Source organism: Diachasmimorpha longicaudata, chromosome 11 (assembly GCF_034640455.1).
Source record: "Diachasmimorpha longicaudata isolate KC_UGA_2023 chromosome 11, iyDiaLong2, whole genome shotgun sequence".
In the NCBI taxonomy this organism is placed as follows: domain Eukaryota; kingdom Metazoa; phylum Arthropoda; class Insecta; order Hymenoptera; family Braconidae; genus Diachasmimorpha; species Diachasmimorpha longicaudata.
In genome coordinates this window covers 7,198,762-7,217,328 of record NC_087235.1, presented here as the reverse complement: position 1 = coordinate 7,217,328, position 18,567 = coordinate 7,198,762, and the positions used below count along the sequence as shown (strand labels likewise).

Here is an 18,567-nt window from a genome sequence, read left to right as displayed (position 1 = left end):
TGTCGGACACGAGGCATTTTCTTGGTGGAAGGTAGCATTTCTTTATAGATACCCCAAAGTTGAACAATTTTCGTGTCTCACAGGCATTCTCATCTTACTCACCAACAAACTCATATATCAACACTTGATATTACCCTCCAATGTCTTGGAAAGTAGAAAAAAAATCTATAAGTCAGACCAGTTTCGGGAGTTTTTATTCCCTCGGTTTTAGAACTTGTTTTCAGCTTTGAAAATTCATTTCTCGTTCAATTAAATGGCACCAACCGGGAAAATAACTTGTCTGATTATCGTACGACAGTGAGATCAATCTAGCTTATTCGGGTATGCAAATTATACAACGATGCAGAGCATTTCGATCAGCCAATGGTCGCGTTGCAATTAAATGAATGGTAACTTGTAATGAGTTTATGTCAACTGCCCATTAATGATATCTATGGATATAGATTTAATTAAATTAATTCGAGCGTCAGTTTGAAGCAGTGGACGTTTAAAATGGATATCATCGGTATCAGGGACACTCATCGAAATGGATTTTCATTTCAATTAGTGGCTAAAATTAAATGTTTCAACGCTTGCATTTGTGGATGAATTGCATGAAAAATGGAGCATAATTTTAATGAAGAATGGGAGACATTAATTACCTGTATTATGCGCAGGATGAGCGTTATATTTTGATAGTCATATTCAAGACTAAAGTGTATTTGTCCAACGTTTTCGCTGGGCTCGCTATTGTCGATGTACATATCCACAAGTGAGATTGATCTATTCTGTAAAAATGCTTTCTGTAAACAGAAAAATGTATAAATGGAACTCAATTAATTTTTATTCTGAAAGCTTCCACAGAGAGGGAGGGATGTTTTTTTTCTTGTGTCGAAATGTACAGTTTCCATTTTCTACTCTTCACGTTTTGTTTTGGAATTTTCATGGGCGACATATCTACTCGTGCGAATCAGATTAGTTCTAGATCAGGGAAGGCGATTTTGTTCTCGTTCGAGAGAAAATTGAGAATGAAATACTTCTGAATCAAATGGAACCACCCGGCATGGGATGCATTGTAATTTTGAAGAGCCGATAATGGAGGTAAATTAAATTAAAAGCCTGGAACGATTGTAGCACCCAGAAAGAAGACATTCTGTTCATTCGTTACAAATGCGAATCTCCTGTTGTCACAGCGTACCACCACAAGGTTTCAAAGGCACAATCGAATTCAAAATATTAATTTATTGTTTGAAGCCGAGTCGTCGATTTCTTACTGAATTTATCCGTCGAATCAATAAAATAATTTCAACTGCGCAATGTCGCACCGAAAAATATCGTCAACTCGATAAAAATTCTCTCTTCCGTGCACCGACACCCGCAAAAATGTTGAAAAACAGATAATGGATATAAATTGAATAGAAAAGCTCGAACGATTCTACCATCGACAAAAGAAAAGTTTGAGTTGAATTCATTTGAAACTGTAATTTCCCGTCTAGCACTTCAATCGCCGCAAAAATCCAATTTACATCACTTTATCAAGTTCCCCCGAGTCTACTAATGATATTAAAAAATTCACCAACTCCTCTCCTCATAATGCAACAAAGTTGAACATGTTTTCTTTCACCAAGTAATAATTCCGCGTAATAGTTTACCGAGGGATGGTCTCCTTTAACGTTCGCCACCTGCTTATTTTGTGGTCCAGCAGTTGGAGTGCGTGGTTCACCACCTCCACCGATTCCACTGCCACCTCCGGCGCCGCCAGTACCGCCGCTTCCCCCAGCCGGTGATTTGCTACTAGGATTTCCAGTCGTTCTGTAAAAACAAAAATAACCCCGAAATGTCAGTCTGCTGACCTTGCCAATAGCTACACATGTATTCACAGACTCGTGTCACAGTGAATCAATACAGGATAGATTAATATTTACATGGTGCCGAAAAATAGACATCAATTACATATAGGAAATAGAGGAACATAAATTTTTAATCGAAAACTGTCTACAGTTTGACATGAAAAATCGAATACAGTAGTAATTTTTGGTATTTAAATACGGCCGACAGTTGTGTAAATACTGTTTTCATTTCAGGGGTGATACTGAGTGAAATGTGTACAACATATTAGCCACCCACCCGCCATCCAATAGAGATCTAATAACCTATCAAACGCCGTGAGTGCACGTGCCTATAACTATAACCAAATCAGCCATGAACTCGACAGCGTCAACTTCATCGATGGATTTAATTGGTTATTATGGTTGACGACGTAACCGCAATGTATTCACCTATCAATCAATAATTAGCGAACAGCATTTACCCATGATTAACCTCGTGAAAATATTTAACAAAAATAAAAATGTCAAAATACATGAAAATGAGCGAAGCGAAAGGGGATGGGGAAAATAATTTTTAGTTTGTTATATTAGAAGGGCTATTTTATAGCGGAAAATGTGAAGTTTACAGCGAGGAAATTGAGAGGAAAATCTGGGGCGAATTGAAAGCTGGAGTGTCCGTTATTACCGTAACTCCGCTAGTAACACAAAGTGAGAGAATGGGGATCATGTGATAAATAGTGAGCCCTTTGAAACCAGCAGACAACATCTGCCGTCTGATGTGAGTAATTAAAACAGAAATCAGGATAGAATGATTATGACTAAAGAATTTAAAATTAGCGAATGGAATTCTCACGTAAGAAATAATGGGAATGATTAACGTGACAATGGGGATGAGATTATCAACCCCAATATTCCAGAATGAAATGTGAAGGATTCTGAGAATGTTTGAAAGCCGGTCAAAACTTTTTTCTCTTTAACAAAGTCGATCGGCACTTCCACACCTGATGGAACGTAACTTCATTTATTGCCGCTCGAACACCAATATTTCCATTTCCCCCCCACTTCCTCCCCCACCGACACTCGTCCTCGATGAAGTTACCAAAGACTGAAGAACATTCCCAAAGTTCTCAAGTTTCTACGTAGTTATCACAAATTATCGTTTCATGTTTGCAAGTAGTACAGAAATACGTGCGTCAGACGATTGTGAGACAGGTACGTGGAGCATTCGGAACAATAGTAGCCGTCAGTCCAACAGTGAAAAGTACACTCCCACATACACACACACAAATATCATGGGCGAGGTGCAAATACACAAAAATCGAGTGACGTCATTTTTTTGAGACGTGCAAACGTGCATTCCATGCAGAGAGGATCCTCAAGTTGCTTTCTGAGTTTATAAAATAGACAAAATAGTTTTTCCTGGAATACTTCTCGAGTCATAAAACCATTACATTTATCGGTTACACACCGATCGTTATCTCTGCAGTCACGATATCGATTAATTAAATTTTTTTATTCGGTAATAAATAGAATTCAATTTTTCTCAACCACTTGCTCGGCAATGTCATGTACGTAAAATATCTACAGATTATTACACACAAAGTACAATAAATTATTATTCCAACAACAACAACAGTAGCATAATAATAAAAACGTGAAACACAATTTTCTCTGTGCCATAATTAACATTGTACACAGTCTGATGATTAATACGCAGTTGTACTTACTCTAACTGCGCCCTGCAGATTATTCCCCCAACATAGCGATGCCATGAAACAGAAAATTAAAGCGAAGAAAGCAGCATTAGTTAAAACAGTGTCACACAGATAATCTTCATTTTTTTTAGTAAAAAAACGCTCAACTCCGTTGAATAAAGTAGCGTAAAACGATGTGGTATCGACTGCGCTGTAAAATAAAGCGATTGGAAATGCGAAAGTGTTATTTCTCTGAGCTATGACAGAAGCATTCATTCTTCCCATTGTTATTCTATTCTAGTTAACTGAAGGCCCTGTGTCTACTCAAACTTTTCTCATTTCACTAAATCCCAATCTCTCGACTCAGCGAAGATGTGACTCGCAGATAGACGTCCTGTATCTGTTATGTTGACCAAAGTCGATGGAATTGGGAGGAGGTGAAACCGGAGCACTATAACCTAGTCTACTATCTTCTTGAGTGTCCTATAAATGTAAATCGTTACCAATAATTGTACAAGTTGGCTCTCAGTGGCACGATAAATCCTGGAAACCTCGCTTGCAATTCATGAGTGTTCGTAATCGCTTTAAAGATTATCACTGGAAAAAAATCAGCAGAGGGATCATAAAATGGGCGGAGCCCTTTACGATTTCACCGTCAATTTCAAAGCTTCAAAATCGAATTGTCAATTTTGGATTCAAATTTCATTGGGATGATTAGAAGAAATTTCACTTGGCCCTCCTTATTCAATCAATCTACCCTTAAGTTGATGATTCTCACCGGATAAATACCCAATAATGCTGTTCACCTCTACAAATTATCCCCTCGAATATGCCCCTCAATCCCAGGACAACCCCTACAATTTCCAATTCTCCTCTCGTCTCCGCAAACTCGATGCTCCTCATTCTCTTCCCTACCACTTTCCACTTTCACCCTGGCTGGCTTCCCTCGACTTTTTCCCCTCGCGAGCTAAGAATAATGGTACCGTGCTTGGGTAATTGCACTCAGCTCATAACGAGGAACGAAGTTCATCGGCGGTTGGCTTGCATCAAGATTGAGTTCCGACAATGACTACAAACATCGAAAACCTCTCAAGCGACAACGTTTCGCGCGAAATTATCAGTTTTTGCTTTCACGCGTAATTGGCTCAATGTTTTGATTTTAATTAAACGACCGAGCCAACACTTTTCTCTGACGCATACCATCCCCGATAAAAAAGCGTTTAACCCCCGTAGTTTTTTTATCCATCAGGGAAATTTCAAAGGACATTTTGTTACATAAATTTTTCAACGTATAAAAAATCTAATCCGCGCAGCGATGCGTTTAAGGTCAATAGTCAGCGACAAAGTCGCCTCAGAGAACGTAATGATAGAATAAAAAAAATCTTAGTTCAATATGTCCGTTAAAATCACGTATGACTTGGCACGTAAAGTGTAATGGAACACCGGAGCACGCGCTGTGTCCCTGGTGCCCCACAGGTGGTACACATGTGTCTTCGAAATACCAAAGGATTCTCGTGAACGTGTGACTCGACCCAGTGCCACCTCGGCTTTAATACCAACTGCGTAGGCGACACAGAATTCAACCGAACAGGACAGAACACGAGACCAAGATGGCTGTTCAATCATTCGATGACCGTGAAACGTAATTATCAGTGGTCTACGTGAATTGCAATGATATCACCAGAGGGTTTATAGTTGGCATTGTCGATTTCGATGGGGGTTTGTGTGGGGGTACACATGGCAAAGCGATTAGGAACGTCAAAGATCAATTTCACCCCTTGAAATTGGAGCTCTGTCCGCTTGTTGAGCTCTGTTTGCTCCTGAATCCCATAGTTGATGATTAATTGTTTGGCCCGGGATGGACCGAGTAATACCTTCTCCGGTCTAATGTCAGGAAATGTTAAAGAAAAAATTTTGAAATCATGAAGAGAAAGAAAATGAAATATTACTTTTTCATTCCCATTAAATTTCTTCACTTTTTACGCGAGGTATAATCCCCTGAGGGAACTTCAAGGGATAGTGAGCGATTGATATGTCGTTTCCTTTGTCCCTTCCGTAAGTACCCTTAGATCAGACCCAGGTGCAGTGACTTTTGCCGTAGTGATCGGGCAAATAGGGAAACACAGTTGGTATCCGTCGACGTTCAACGGTGTTGGGACGTATTTGTCCAGCCGGATATTACCTCCGGCAGTCGGCTACGCCAGTAAACCCTGTTCAATCGGCATAGCTGTTGCTGTATCTGTCACAGGGGAAATATACCGGTATTTGGGATGGAATTATATTTCCTTTTTTTGTTTTACTGGAGTCCAGACGTTTCCGCTGACGAGCCCAATTGATCCTGACGGTTCCACTGGCATCACTTGTACGCGAATTTTATTGTTTAGGGAGCTTTTCGATGGGGCAGACTTTTCGAAAATTCTGGGGGACAGTTGGAAAAAATGACCAGTGAGTCGCATAATTATTCTCCGATCTCTCGTAAAAATAGACTACCGCTTCGATTTTATTTTCCTGCTGTGCGAATTTTTTTCTGCATTTATCCGAAGAGAGGGGTGGTACAACAGTACTTTTTACTACTTTTTACGCTACATTTGGCCCGGAAAGACCATTTGAAGGTATTTTACTGCGTGAGCCCGGTAATTGGTCTCGTATTTCTCTCCCCGTATGCGAGTCCCTCATTACCCAGGGGAGATGGTTTATTTAAATTCAATGGACTTCAGTACACTTACGAAAGCTTCAATTTAAGCTTGAACTCAATTTGTTTAGGGTTATTATTCATCACTCTCTATATTTATCATTTTTCGTTTTCCTCGGATGAAAAAATAATCCCCGAAAGTACATCGTAGACGAGAATATCCGAAAATCCGAGAAATTCTCGCGTCAAATAACAATATTCAGTCATGAATGAAAATAAAAAACCAGTGAACTTTGTTGGCTTGATCCAACGCAGTTTTCTCAGTTACAGTGGTCGGCCACTCGTGGAAACTCTTTCTCTTCATTCAAAGACTTCACCAGTCGCAGAGTCGGGTGACCTCCTGCACACACTCATTTCCCAAGTGACAAAAAGAAAAGAATTCGTGCTTTCATTATTCTCTGGGATTTTTTTATTACGTCTTTCCCTCTGAATTTGCGGAGACATACCATTACAGGTGCACGAGAAAATATAAACATTTATTTTTCAGATTTTCTGAGGGGAAGGGGGAAATCACCCCGTCTGGATGATTCCGAATATTGCATCATCCATAATTTATGGAGTTTATACGGGGAGTGGGTTTTCGAGATTGGACGTTTACGACCAGCACTTTACTCTATTGCGGTATAACAAGTTGATTCGGAAAAAAGTAGCGCTGAATATTGGAGTTCACAGTGATGGAAAAAATATTGGTTTTTCTCGTTGAATTTTTGTTGAGAACTTTCTCAGTTAATTCTTGCTTAATCACGATGATGGATGATACACCCGGAGAAATACTGCCTCTGGATTGCGTGAATCAGTTTATTAGAAAAGTGCGTGATAAATGTGTGGCTCAAATCAATTTTGGATAGGACTGTAATGATTCACACGAAATCACGAAAAAAAAATGTTTCCAATCAGTCTCTAGATGTAATTAAAATTGGTGGAAGACCCTCCGGACATAATGGCAAGTTCATGCAAGACTGACGGAAGTAAATAATTGAAGTCGAAGTAAATAATTTCCGTCTAGCGATTTATAACCTCATAAAAAGTAACACTAGCTGTCACGCCTGATGTAGTCCGCATTCCCTCCGAATATCTCCGTTTACGAGTTGCGATACCCGAATGGTATTTTGTGGTGCCCATAATACCATAGCGGCTCAAGTACTAATCGAATTTCACTATACGTTTTGGTGTTACTCCCCGGTGTGTAGCAAATTTGTGGTGCAACGTGATCCAATTCTGCCCCATTAAAACCATCCTCCAGTGTTCCACGCTCAGAGCCTGGAGTAATTCAATTCTAGATATTTCGGACTCTTCGATTTTGCCAATCACGGTGATAAATTGTGAGTATTATACTTTTTACTCGATAAGGGACAGAAAAAATGGAGAGCATAAATCATATCGAATTCCAACACATTTGGCAGTGGTATTGGGCTGTGATAAATGCGCTGGGGGCTGGGGAAGTGATAAACGACTGGAACGTTATGAGTTGAGGACGATTCACACATTGGCGGTTGATTAACTTTTGTTAGATCGATAATTACGCGCATTGAACCACACGACGGATTTAACTGTTCGTTCCAATTAGGGGAGGTTCAATCGATATCGAAGGACAATTCTACGCTCAGCTCCATTTTTTTGAACACTGGTTAAACTATTTATGTGTTTATGAATGTCTGTTGCTTATGTTATTTATTGCTTTTCCTATAAACGTATCTAAAGAGAAAAATATAAACAATAATGAGAGTTTATGGAACAAAATATTAGGGTAAAGGGAAAGAAAAAATATTCAATAAATATTGATGAGATCGATGGAAATATTTGTTAGACTGATAATTACATGCGCCTGACCCAATGAGGGGATAACCACTCGTTTTCATTAGGGGGAACTCTAATCGACGTTGAAGGAGCATTTAATTCTGAGCACCCCTTGATACAATATTTTTTTTTCATTAGAATTAATGAGTGTGATACTCTAGTATTCATGAATTTTTTAAGGATAACTTCTATATTGATCGGAAAACGTTGAAATTATTTTATTGCACTCCAAAGCATTTTGGGTAAAAATTGATGAGAATTCGGTATCCAGAAAAAATGACGGTCTAGTGCGTCTGTCCCATTAATTTGAGTCCATCATAAAATGTTAAATTTATTTCACGGAGACAAATATTTTCAGGGAAATGAGTTCAGCACTTTTTGATGAGAAAAAATCTAAAAATATTACTAATTAAAATTTACTCGCTTCAATAAAATTTACTAGACTGACCTGATGACAGCATTTTGCCAGACTAATAATTACACGTGTCTGATCCGACGGAAGTTGTACTACTCGCTCCAATTAGAGGAAACTCTAATGGATATCGAACGAGAATTCCACTCCCGAAACCCCTAGATACAAAATTTGTCATCAAAATTTATGGATGCGATATTGTTGTGACTTTATTCAGTTGATGCCGTAGTATTGGCACCATAAATTCGTATTTTTTTCTGTATCCAATAAAAGAATATTTTAAACGAGAGTGCATTCGTTGGCACAAGCTCTATCAGATAAATCTGCGCGAAACATTTTGTTCACTCTGAAGACAGTTACAATTTCATATATAGTTTCAATACTATTAATCCAATTAGATCGATAATTACGCGTGTCTGGTCCCACTAGATATAACGACTAATTCCAATTAGGGAGAGCGCCAATCGATATCGGAGTGGAAATCCTTTTCGCAATTCCTATTCCCCAATTTTCAAAATCGAAGTTGACAACTGCACTACTCTCCTGAATCCATATATCCCCTCAAGATAAAAATAATCTTCACATACGAAGTGAAATATAATTGTTATCTCATTACATCAGCCCCATAAATTTAATATTTCATTTTTTATCCCCAACTACCATAAAAAAAATATTTCAAATTAGAAATTCGATATTCAGTGCAGCAAAAAATAACTGGAACAAAATTTATCAGATAAATCTGTTCGGCAGAGCGTCTCCTGTTTTGTAGTTTCATGTGTTTTACGGATGCAAATTGATCCGCATAAATTATCGCAACGATTCCCCACTTTCAACAACACATATTAATATTAATATTCACGATGCAGTTGGTGGCAATGTTGATAAAATAATGATAACGCTTATTTCTGGATTTTCATGACGAAGCATTCAATTACAATGCGCGAGTACCTCTGGTATACAATGTCACTGGGTACTGTGGTTGTTACGGATAATTACTGACACGCGCGATATCCGATACTGCAACATAGTTGGACATTGCTAGAACTATCGGGCGAAGGGGTGACGGTAGAATGCTTGTATAATTAGTTTGGTTACATTATCGGCGAGTTCTCTGTGAGACCCCCGACATGGATAGTACATAGGGAAATTTTCGAAGGAGGTCAAAGCTAATATCACCTGGTGATGCGCAGTGCACTAACCCTCAGACTTCATTATCACCTGAATATTCATGGGAATGTCGAGAGTGAAATTTAATTCGGGGATTTTTTTATTTTAATTAAGGGAAGGGAAAGAGAACGTTGATTGCCGGATATTTTTTCTGGGATATTGGTTGTTCGAAAATACTCGTCATTAGTTAGGATTTAATGGCTGGAAATTTTTATTAACTTAAATTAGTTCAAATCATCCCGAACATCTCACTTGCCTTGACTTTTTCAGACATCCATTGATATTCTGGCCACAAAATGTTTGGAAATATCAATTGGATCAATCGTCATTAACACAAGTACAAGTTTATAAGTTCAAGATTAAGTAACAACTCCGGATATTCCATTATCATCTGTCTACGGATTATTTTCTTACCTGGCTGTGTAATACTCGAAGAATGCGACGAGTATCTCCAGGGATCTGGTCATTGCCGCCCACATGTTTCGATCCTTCCAATAAATGTCACTCTACAAATCGGTTTTTTATATTCAGCTCCTAACGATTTTAAACCCGATTTTCTTCTCGACAAATAGTTGGCACAAATATCCCATCAATGATCCCCCACCCACCCCTGCCTTCAATAAGTCCAAAATTTAACTAGAACGCGAGCTATTTTTCCCACTCCAGAAAAGTTGGAAAATTGAAAAGGAAAACATTTCTTATTTCTCTCGAAAGTTAAACTTACCATTATACAACTGCACTTGGGAGGAAACTCGAGTTAATGTATATCCTCCCTCTGTATCTTTTTTTCAAACTTCATACCATTTTATACGAGAGTACTTCCATCTTCCTTCCCTTAACAAAAGCAGCTAAAAATATCCTGATAAAAGTGTGAGGGTAGAGGCGCACAGACACGGGTTATCGACCCGTGGATATCATCTCCTCCCTTAATGAAAAATAAGTGGCGGAAAAAGTGGGAGAGGGAGGCAATGAAGGTGAGATGTTGCTAGACGAGTGAAAGGAGTGAAGATTCATTTCTGAGGGAGGAATAAATAAAACACGGGGTCGGAGTGGAATGGTCTGGATGAGGAGAAACAACAAAGGGTGTATCAGGGAGCAGGTGTGCAACAGTTACTCGCTCCATGGCGTTGGTGGGTATTGAATAATTGACAAGAGGTTGAAAGCAATACTAGACTTTGAAAAGCCTCTGTCTCGTGCACTAGGGTATCTTCACGTCATATGCATCACCTGAGAATACTTGGGGCACCATCGAGACGCTGGAAAGATCAGGTGTCTCTCTCTTCCTCTCTCTTGACAACTCTTGTCAATGCACGGGAATAAAAATGGCACCACTCCCCCGGAGAATTCAAAATTCCAAACAGAAGGTGGAACGAACAATGAAAAATGAAGACGAAAAGAAAATAATTAACATACACGAGGTCCGTACGTTGCTGTGATTTTTACAGTTACGAAAGCAGCATCACAGTTGCCCTGCAACAGTGGTAACAGTTCCTGACAAGCATGACCCTCGTGGACATACACCGGGCAGAGTACGCTACAAGGGGGTGTGTAGTGGAGAGAAAGAGGCGAAGTGCTCTCGACTCGTCTCACTCAGAGGAGTCTCCTGCTGTTCACATTGGATTCGCCGCCGCGACGCGGGTAAGAGGGAGTAGTGCACGGGATACACAAGTGGGTGAAGGGGGGTGGGGTGGAGGGTGCAGGGGTACTGGATCGATCCTCTAGCACGACCAGCTCGGGTCCGGGGGTTGGCTACGCTGAACTCGTTCGGTTCTCCTGTTCGCTGCTTTGTCTCCCTTTTATCTTTATCTATCGCGTTGACTGCGGCACTGAGTGTCTAAGGCGATCGACGCTGGTCGCCTTTTCCCGGTGATATTAAAGAAATTTCTGTCTTTTAGATCGCCGACAAGAGAAATTTACAGGGGAATAGCCGGGGTCGAGAGAATAAAATCGATATTGAGATGAAACCGTAAGAGGAGTCCCCGAAAAAAAATCCAGATCAGGAGGAAGATCCTCAGTCCTTTATTTACAGCTGTTGTAATACAGTTGGTAAATAGTTTAGAGATAAATAGGTCTAATTTAGGTTGAAGTGGGTGCCATTAAGGTGTAGAAATAGCGTTTTTGGAGTTTCCAAATTTCCCCACAACTTGTGAATATCCCTCGAAATTTCCAGTGAATTGTTAGCCAAAGTCATTAGGAAATTTCAGCAACGCTGAAGATCACGTAGAAAAGACGAAGAAGACAATAATGGGAATGGTAAAAGGTGGACGGTATACTGGGGAAAAGTGATGGTTAGCTGGAGGAGCAACAGGTTAGCTACGTATCCGTTACCCGTACTTAAGCCAGAGTTTCTCGGTGAAAATCTTTGGTTCCGAGTATCACCGTGAGGATTGGTCGGTGAGAGGTGGGTACAGAAGCAAAACTAGTCTTTGAAATTAAGATCCTTTTGTTCTCTCCAAGAGTGACTGAAGGTTGACGAGCTTGCAAAAGTTTAAGGGAAGAAAAATTGTCTTCGGTTGTGAATGAATATCTTCGAATTTGAGATTTCCTTCGGTAAAATAAATCAGAGGGACCAATCCCATTTGTCCCCGTCGGCTAGATAACCTAATCCTCTCTTCAGGCGATTAATATAATTAAAGAAGTGAAGATCACAAGTCATCGGGTGGGGTTTGAAAAATCGAGGTCAACAGTGAGGAGGGAAATTATTGATTGTTAACAGAGTTGTGTATTATAAATGTAAATTATTACAATAACCAATTCAACGATGTGTTATGAAAATATCAGAGTAAATTAGTCGACACTTAACTGGATATTTTACAAATGAATTAATTCATCGAAACAGATGGCCCTTTCCCAAGAATTGGTCGCCATCAGAAATTTCAGTTCACAATTTTAGCTCCGATTTACATAATAATATTTTATGTAATCAATCGAGGAAATTTCCTTGCCTTAATATCATATCGGAATATCACACGCGCATTTAAAGAAGCTGTTCCACGAACTTCAAACGAAACAAGGTTGCCTAACCGTTATAGAAGGCTCCACCAATCGTTAAGTGAACTGGAAACAGCGTTTCTATCTCAACAATATCCTCACTAAGAATTCCAACTTTTTCACCCACTAATTGGCTAGAATTTATCAAACACAGTTTGAACATTCTCCAGTTGCTTTATGAGCCACAAGGAGTGAAAATTAATTGCAATTATGACAGCGTAATAATTATTATAGTCGACGAAATTTAATGGAGTTCTGTTTTTACCCTTGAAATTCTCCTGACTGACGAATTTTGGAGGAAACTCGGGATGTACTCCTGACGTACCCGAAAACTGGGGACAAAGGGAATTCGGATGAATATCGCATAACAGGGTGAATGATTTGCCTGGGGCGTGGCCCCTGAGTTTACTCATTAAAATGTGCATTTGTAGGGGTCTAAATGAAATATCACAGTTCAATGGATGAACGTTTTTGTTTTCCATCTACCGGGTCAGACGATCTCTCTTTTTTGTTTGCCGTTGAATGGAAATTTAAATTGCAAAATGAGTGATAAAAAATATTCGGTTCATTTGGAAACTTGTTGCACACGGCCAGTTACATTCAATATATCGACTCCATTGCACTCGCATTCGAGACGAAAAAAAATGAGAGTTTGCCAGAGAAAAAAATGTGTGAAACAGAGTTTGGCAGCCTGAGGGTCGTTTTTCAAATAGTGCAAGACTCGGGGGAGGAAGAGATGGAACTCATTTTTATTGGTCATATCGATGCTTTTTGAGGAGCCGGGAGCTCGATAACGGAAGTGTTTTGTCACTGCACCCCAAGGAGGCTCGTAAAAGCCACAGGTGTTTTTATTACAAGACACAACCGCTAACTTGAGGCAGACAGATGTTTAGTTTTTTTGCTCTGGTAACGCGGAGCGATTTAATATGATAAGAATAATATTTTTTTCATCTATACTTTTGCTTCTTTTAATGAGTAAATGTAGTTCAGAAGAGTAGGGGATAAAAAATAATGTGAAACCCTCCAGGATACTGGAGAAGATAATAAAGTTTTCCGGGATTACAATCACAACATTAGAACGTTGATTGTGTCTCGTTCACAATCTCCACTTCCTGCGGACCCTCCTAATCGTGTCCTACAAACTACGTATCTCTCTTCGTGGGAGAATTCACCTTCATAGAAATTGTTGTTGAAAATTCTCCCAGAATGGTAATTTAATCCTGCGAATGCAGATAACGTAATTCAGAATTGCATTGAGAATTTTGAATTGTTGTGAGACTTTATCGCTCTGGACTTATCGAGTTGCGTCAATACGGGAAACTTTACGCTCAAGTTCTCCGGTTATTCCGCGGAACTATCGAGACACTCCGGTATTTTCCGTATAACATATTCTCCGCCATTGGTACATACGTTCTATAACATATGCATGTATATCGATTGATTCGAGTGTTTCTAAGGGTAGGAGCGATCATTGCTTCTCTCAAGAGAGACTTCTGCATTCCTAAAATTGCAAGTGCTTCACAAGAAATATAGACCGAGGGCAATTTTCAATAAAAATTCTAGTACTGAAAAAAATCTCGATCCTTTACTTGTGACAGAAAATCTAGAGTCGAATAAATCTGTTGAAGGAAAATTTCGGAAGATTTCTGGTACAAAAGCACAAGAATTCTTCTGAGAAATTTATCCCTGTGGAAAATTATGGAGTTTCGCACGGACCAGCGTCCCCTACCCTAGGAATTCTATGAATTCCGGAAGTCACGGGGCGAGAGAAAAAGCCGAATAATATTTTCCCAACTAATTTCCATTCTTTTCTGATGAAAATGTCGGGAGAGGTGGGCGGAGGGGAATAGAAAGTCGGTCAGTACTTTGTCGAATTGTGGAACTTCACTGGAGCGAAAATCAATTGGTAAGTGGAGAGTTGTGTCAACTCGGCTATGAAATAGAGCGCGAAGAAGAATTCACTTGGATGCGACGATTTTATCTGGAAATTGAAAGTCGATGATCCTAACTCGTTTCCCAGAAAATACAAAGTCGTACTCTTGTACGACTTTGCATTATCCTCTTTTCCCGAGAAGAGAACAATCCCATTCCTGCCTGTATACAACATGGAGAAAATATTCCAGACTGAAGGATTTGCACAATAGTGTCCTCCATCATTTGACAATAATTGAAAAAATTGAAATCTTATTTATTGATAATTTATCTCAATTTTCCCGGATCTATTTACCAAATAGTCAGAGATGGGAAGTTCGTGTGGTTTAGATTGAAGAAAATTACGTCAGTTCCATGAAAAAATACTGATGAGTTTAATAAAAATAAACAAACGAATGAATTAATAAAGGATTCATCGGCCAGGTGTGTAATAACATAATACATTGATGAAGTATGTGACATTTGCCGGGTAATGGGGAGTTATCTTCACGCCCAGACACTAAATCACGTCGCGCAGGAGTGATGAAAAATGGGTGAAATATCACCGGCAAAATTTACTGCAACTGTTCTCCCAATTTTTCCCTCCTTCCAATTCTTTTCTCGGACGCCAGGAGCAAAAAATTTTACGCTGTTTTATCCAAGCCCATGCTCAATCGGATTAAATGAGATACTAGAGGGAGCTCAGCACGATCGTAAAAAAGAAGTTTTGGATTCTGTCCAACGTTTGGATGATACTCTCCCTCAGAGACGAGCCCCGTAATCACTTGGCTGGTGATTTTTTTCCCCGCTCCAGATTGCAAAGTATAATATTTCATTCTATGAGCATCTGAATGACTATCACGAAAATAATGACGAGCCATAATGCGTTTAAGGTAAAAAAGTCAGGTTCTTCGGGATGAAGTTGGATGATTTAGAATGAAAAATGGATTTTTTTGTTCTTGAGGGGGTGAAAGCAATATTTTTACCGCTGCACAAGATATTCTGTTTATTTATTACGTCTTTTGTTCTGTAGGAGCCAAAAACTCGTTGCAAATTCGAATCAATTGAAATAATAAATGGCGACAATGGGTCTGGCGATGATGTCCTTGCGGTCTACACGTTATTCATTCATCGAAAATGGAAAAACAACAATTGTTGCGCAGGTAGGACGCAATTGTTGAATGTCTGGAGGCGAGAAGAAATCAATGGGCCAGTGTACCCTTTGTACACACGTCATGCAGCATTAGAATACAAACTGGGTCGTCTTATCAGGAAATATAAATACAGGGGGAATAAAAAAAATTGTCATACTAGAGGAAAAAGTTTGTGCTATTCAGAGAATGCATAAATCATCATTTTTTTTCACCATGGAATGAACAAAATGGAATTGAACTCTAACGTGTGTTTAATTTATGGACTTTTCCAATGGCTGTTTTTTTTCACAATAAAATCCACTGAATAATTCAGTTTTTATGGAATGAGTGCTGTACTCGTGAAGGAAAATATAATTTCTATGTCGAACGAAATATCCTAACGCAAATAATTTAAACATTATATCCGGGAAATAGACGGCTACAACTCCATATTCAATTCTTCCACGTAACATCTATTACCATGGAAAGTACTGCAATCTCGTTATTGATATTTCAGGAAGGCAAATCCTTTTGCGATTTGCCTCAAAGAAATTGCACATTATTCCCAGTGTCCTATTTTTTCAATGAGAACCACCTGATAAATTCTGGGAACTTGAACCGGAAATTGCAAAGCAAAACAATACCAAAATACCACATGTCGTTATCTTTAGGTCTCGCGGGGGAAAAAACATATCGCGTGAAGTGCTCAACCCTTTCGATCCATAAAAAAGGGGTGGAATTGCGTGTTGAAGAGGTGGATGTTAGGAAACTATGTGGGACAGAAGAAGTGAGGAAGCGTTACGTGACGCCGGTTGTAAATGCAATAAAGATTCCGGTGCGTGGCAATGGGGGTCTGCGGTGAGTGCGATAACGAAGCCAGGGACATAAGAAGAGAGCTAGGCGTGGGCCACCTTCAACCCATAAATGCCCCATGGCTTTTTCAGCCATCACCGCCGTACCGCAGGATCCCGGGGGTTTCGTCTATCTGTCGCTGCGTTCCAGCTGTTCCTCGTCAGCTGGCGAGGAACAGCCAGCTGGCGAGGAACAGCCAGCTGGCGAGGAACAGCCAGCTGGCGAGGAACACGCTCTCAGGCTGCCATAATCATAAGGGATTTACAGCTATGGGTACGTGGAAGCTGAAATTGCAGCGATGCAGCCCCCGAAATCCTCCCGCTATCGGGTTCAGGGTCTTGAGCGCAGGAAGGAGGGATATATTTTCAAGTCTGGATTCTTCGGGAGATATGGAGGTGTACAACGAATTTATTAAACTGGATAAAAGATGTGTGAACAATTTTTTTGGTAAAGGTTGTCGGTTAATTGGGGCACGTGAAAAATTTAAGAAGTTCGGGGGTGAAACGGTAAATTAATTTTGGAAGAGAAATATCACTTGTGTGAGTCACAATGTCGAATGATTCATAACTGCACAGGAAAAAATATTCAGAGACTGGGAGATAATGGTTATTTCATGTCGGAGAGGAAACCAAAACATGATCGTACCGGATTTATGGTTATGTGTACATGTAAGCAGAAATTGCAGCAATACAACTTCCAAAATTCCCCGACTATTGGGTTGAGGGTCTTCAGCGCAGAGAAAAATGATATATTTTTAACTCTGGCATTTTTGGGAGACGCTAGGGCGGATGCTAAATTGACGAAATTTGACGGGAAATGCGGGAACATTTTTCTTGCAGAAAATATGGGGGTAGAATGGTGAATTAATTTTTGGGGAAGAAATATGAAGCAGATTTATCCTTGTGTTGGATTGTTGTTTGTTCTGGAGCTTAACAGCGAACTTACATGTGGGTCGGAACATCGGATGACTCAAATCCCTCACTGGGATATTAGAAAAAAATTTTTTTTTCGATTGCAATTGGTAAAACTATGTTTGCAAGCATTGCAAAATATGCATTGATTTTCTGAATGAAATTAGTGGACGTTTTGAATGATAAGTGATGGTTAGCCGCGGACAGTAGATAAATACCACAGTAGTTCCTCGAATCCCCGAAAAATGCTAATGCCTGATAAGAACGGACATGATCTACTGAATAGCAATAGCAACGCGAGATGCGTTGTATGGCTCCCATGAGTCTGATATTGGAATTTGTTGCCTCAACTGCTACCACCAGGGTTTTCGGTGGTAATACAACGAGCGCCCGGGATTTCCATCGACTTTCCCCACAATTTCCGATAATTGCGCGCACGTAGAGGATCAATATGGGATTTATTCCGAACTCTACATTACCGAGAGTTTATCAAACTCATAAAGAATTTATTTATTGGTTTTCACTGGGGGCTTTATGCCGATCGGAAAGTATCGACATTGTATGGTGGTAGATGCATCAAATGGTGGAGGTATTCTTTGGTGTTTACGGTGTCATCGATTTCGTCATAATTTAATTATCCACGATGCAATAACTATCGATACGTGTTCAAATCCTGTTATTGGGGCTTTTAGTGGAATTTTCATGGATAAAAAATTGTTTCGGTAATTAGCGAGAGTCTGCGGTTTCCAGAAATTTCAGAAATTTAATTATTCAGGGATTGATTGCATTTAGAAATACATGTAGTAAAAATAAAAATATTCCCAAAATTATTCTGAAGAGTTAGTAACGTTATATTTCACAATCAATGACTTTCTAGTCCATTGAAAATTTCAGCTTTCAACCCCCTGACATTTTCATTCATCAAAGTAAATTAATAACGTTTGTCGCACTCGAATAATTAACTCCCAAGGATTTTGGATTTTGTGAAGGGTCAACGGTCAGTCCACTAGCTAAATAAACACACTCCGAAGTGATTTAAATCGTCGGCCATTTTGAAAATGTGACAGGGTCCACTGTAATCCTCGAAGGTACTTGCCTAAAGTGCCCACTTGGACTTCAATTTACGCTATAATATTGAATTTATTCCGTTCGATTTGAATTACCAAGTATAATGCCACCATTTCAGTGGAGCCCGGCAG

At 39.5% G+C, this 18,567-nt stretch overlaps 1 protein-coding gene across 14 annotated transcripts in view; it reads right to left on the bottom strand.

Annotated features, from left to right (window-relative positions):
* LOC135167140 (synaptotagmin-7) overlaps positions 1-18,567 on the bottom strand; it is a 127,916-nt gene that overhangs the window by 12,977 nt on the left and 96,372 nt on the right. For 8 of the 14 annotated variants that reach the window (XM_064130007.1, XM_064130014.1, XM_064130006.1 and 5 more), the window contains 3 exons: positions 3,536-3,547; positions 1,632-1,791; positions 642-782 (listed from right to left, as the gene is read on the bottom strand). In XM_064130007.1, the coding sequence (XP_063986077.1) occupies positions 642-782; positions 1,632-1,791; positions 3,536-3,547 (313 nt within the window). Of the gene's footprint in view, positions 1-641; positions 783-1,631; positions 1,792-3,535; positions 3,548-9,984; positions 10,077-10,294; positions 10,430-18,567 lie in introns of all 14 variants that reach the window. The other 6 variants (XM_064130016.1, XM_064130018.1, XM_064130017.1 and 3 more) reach the window with 6 other exon arrangements.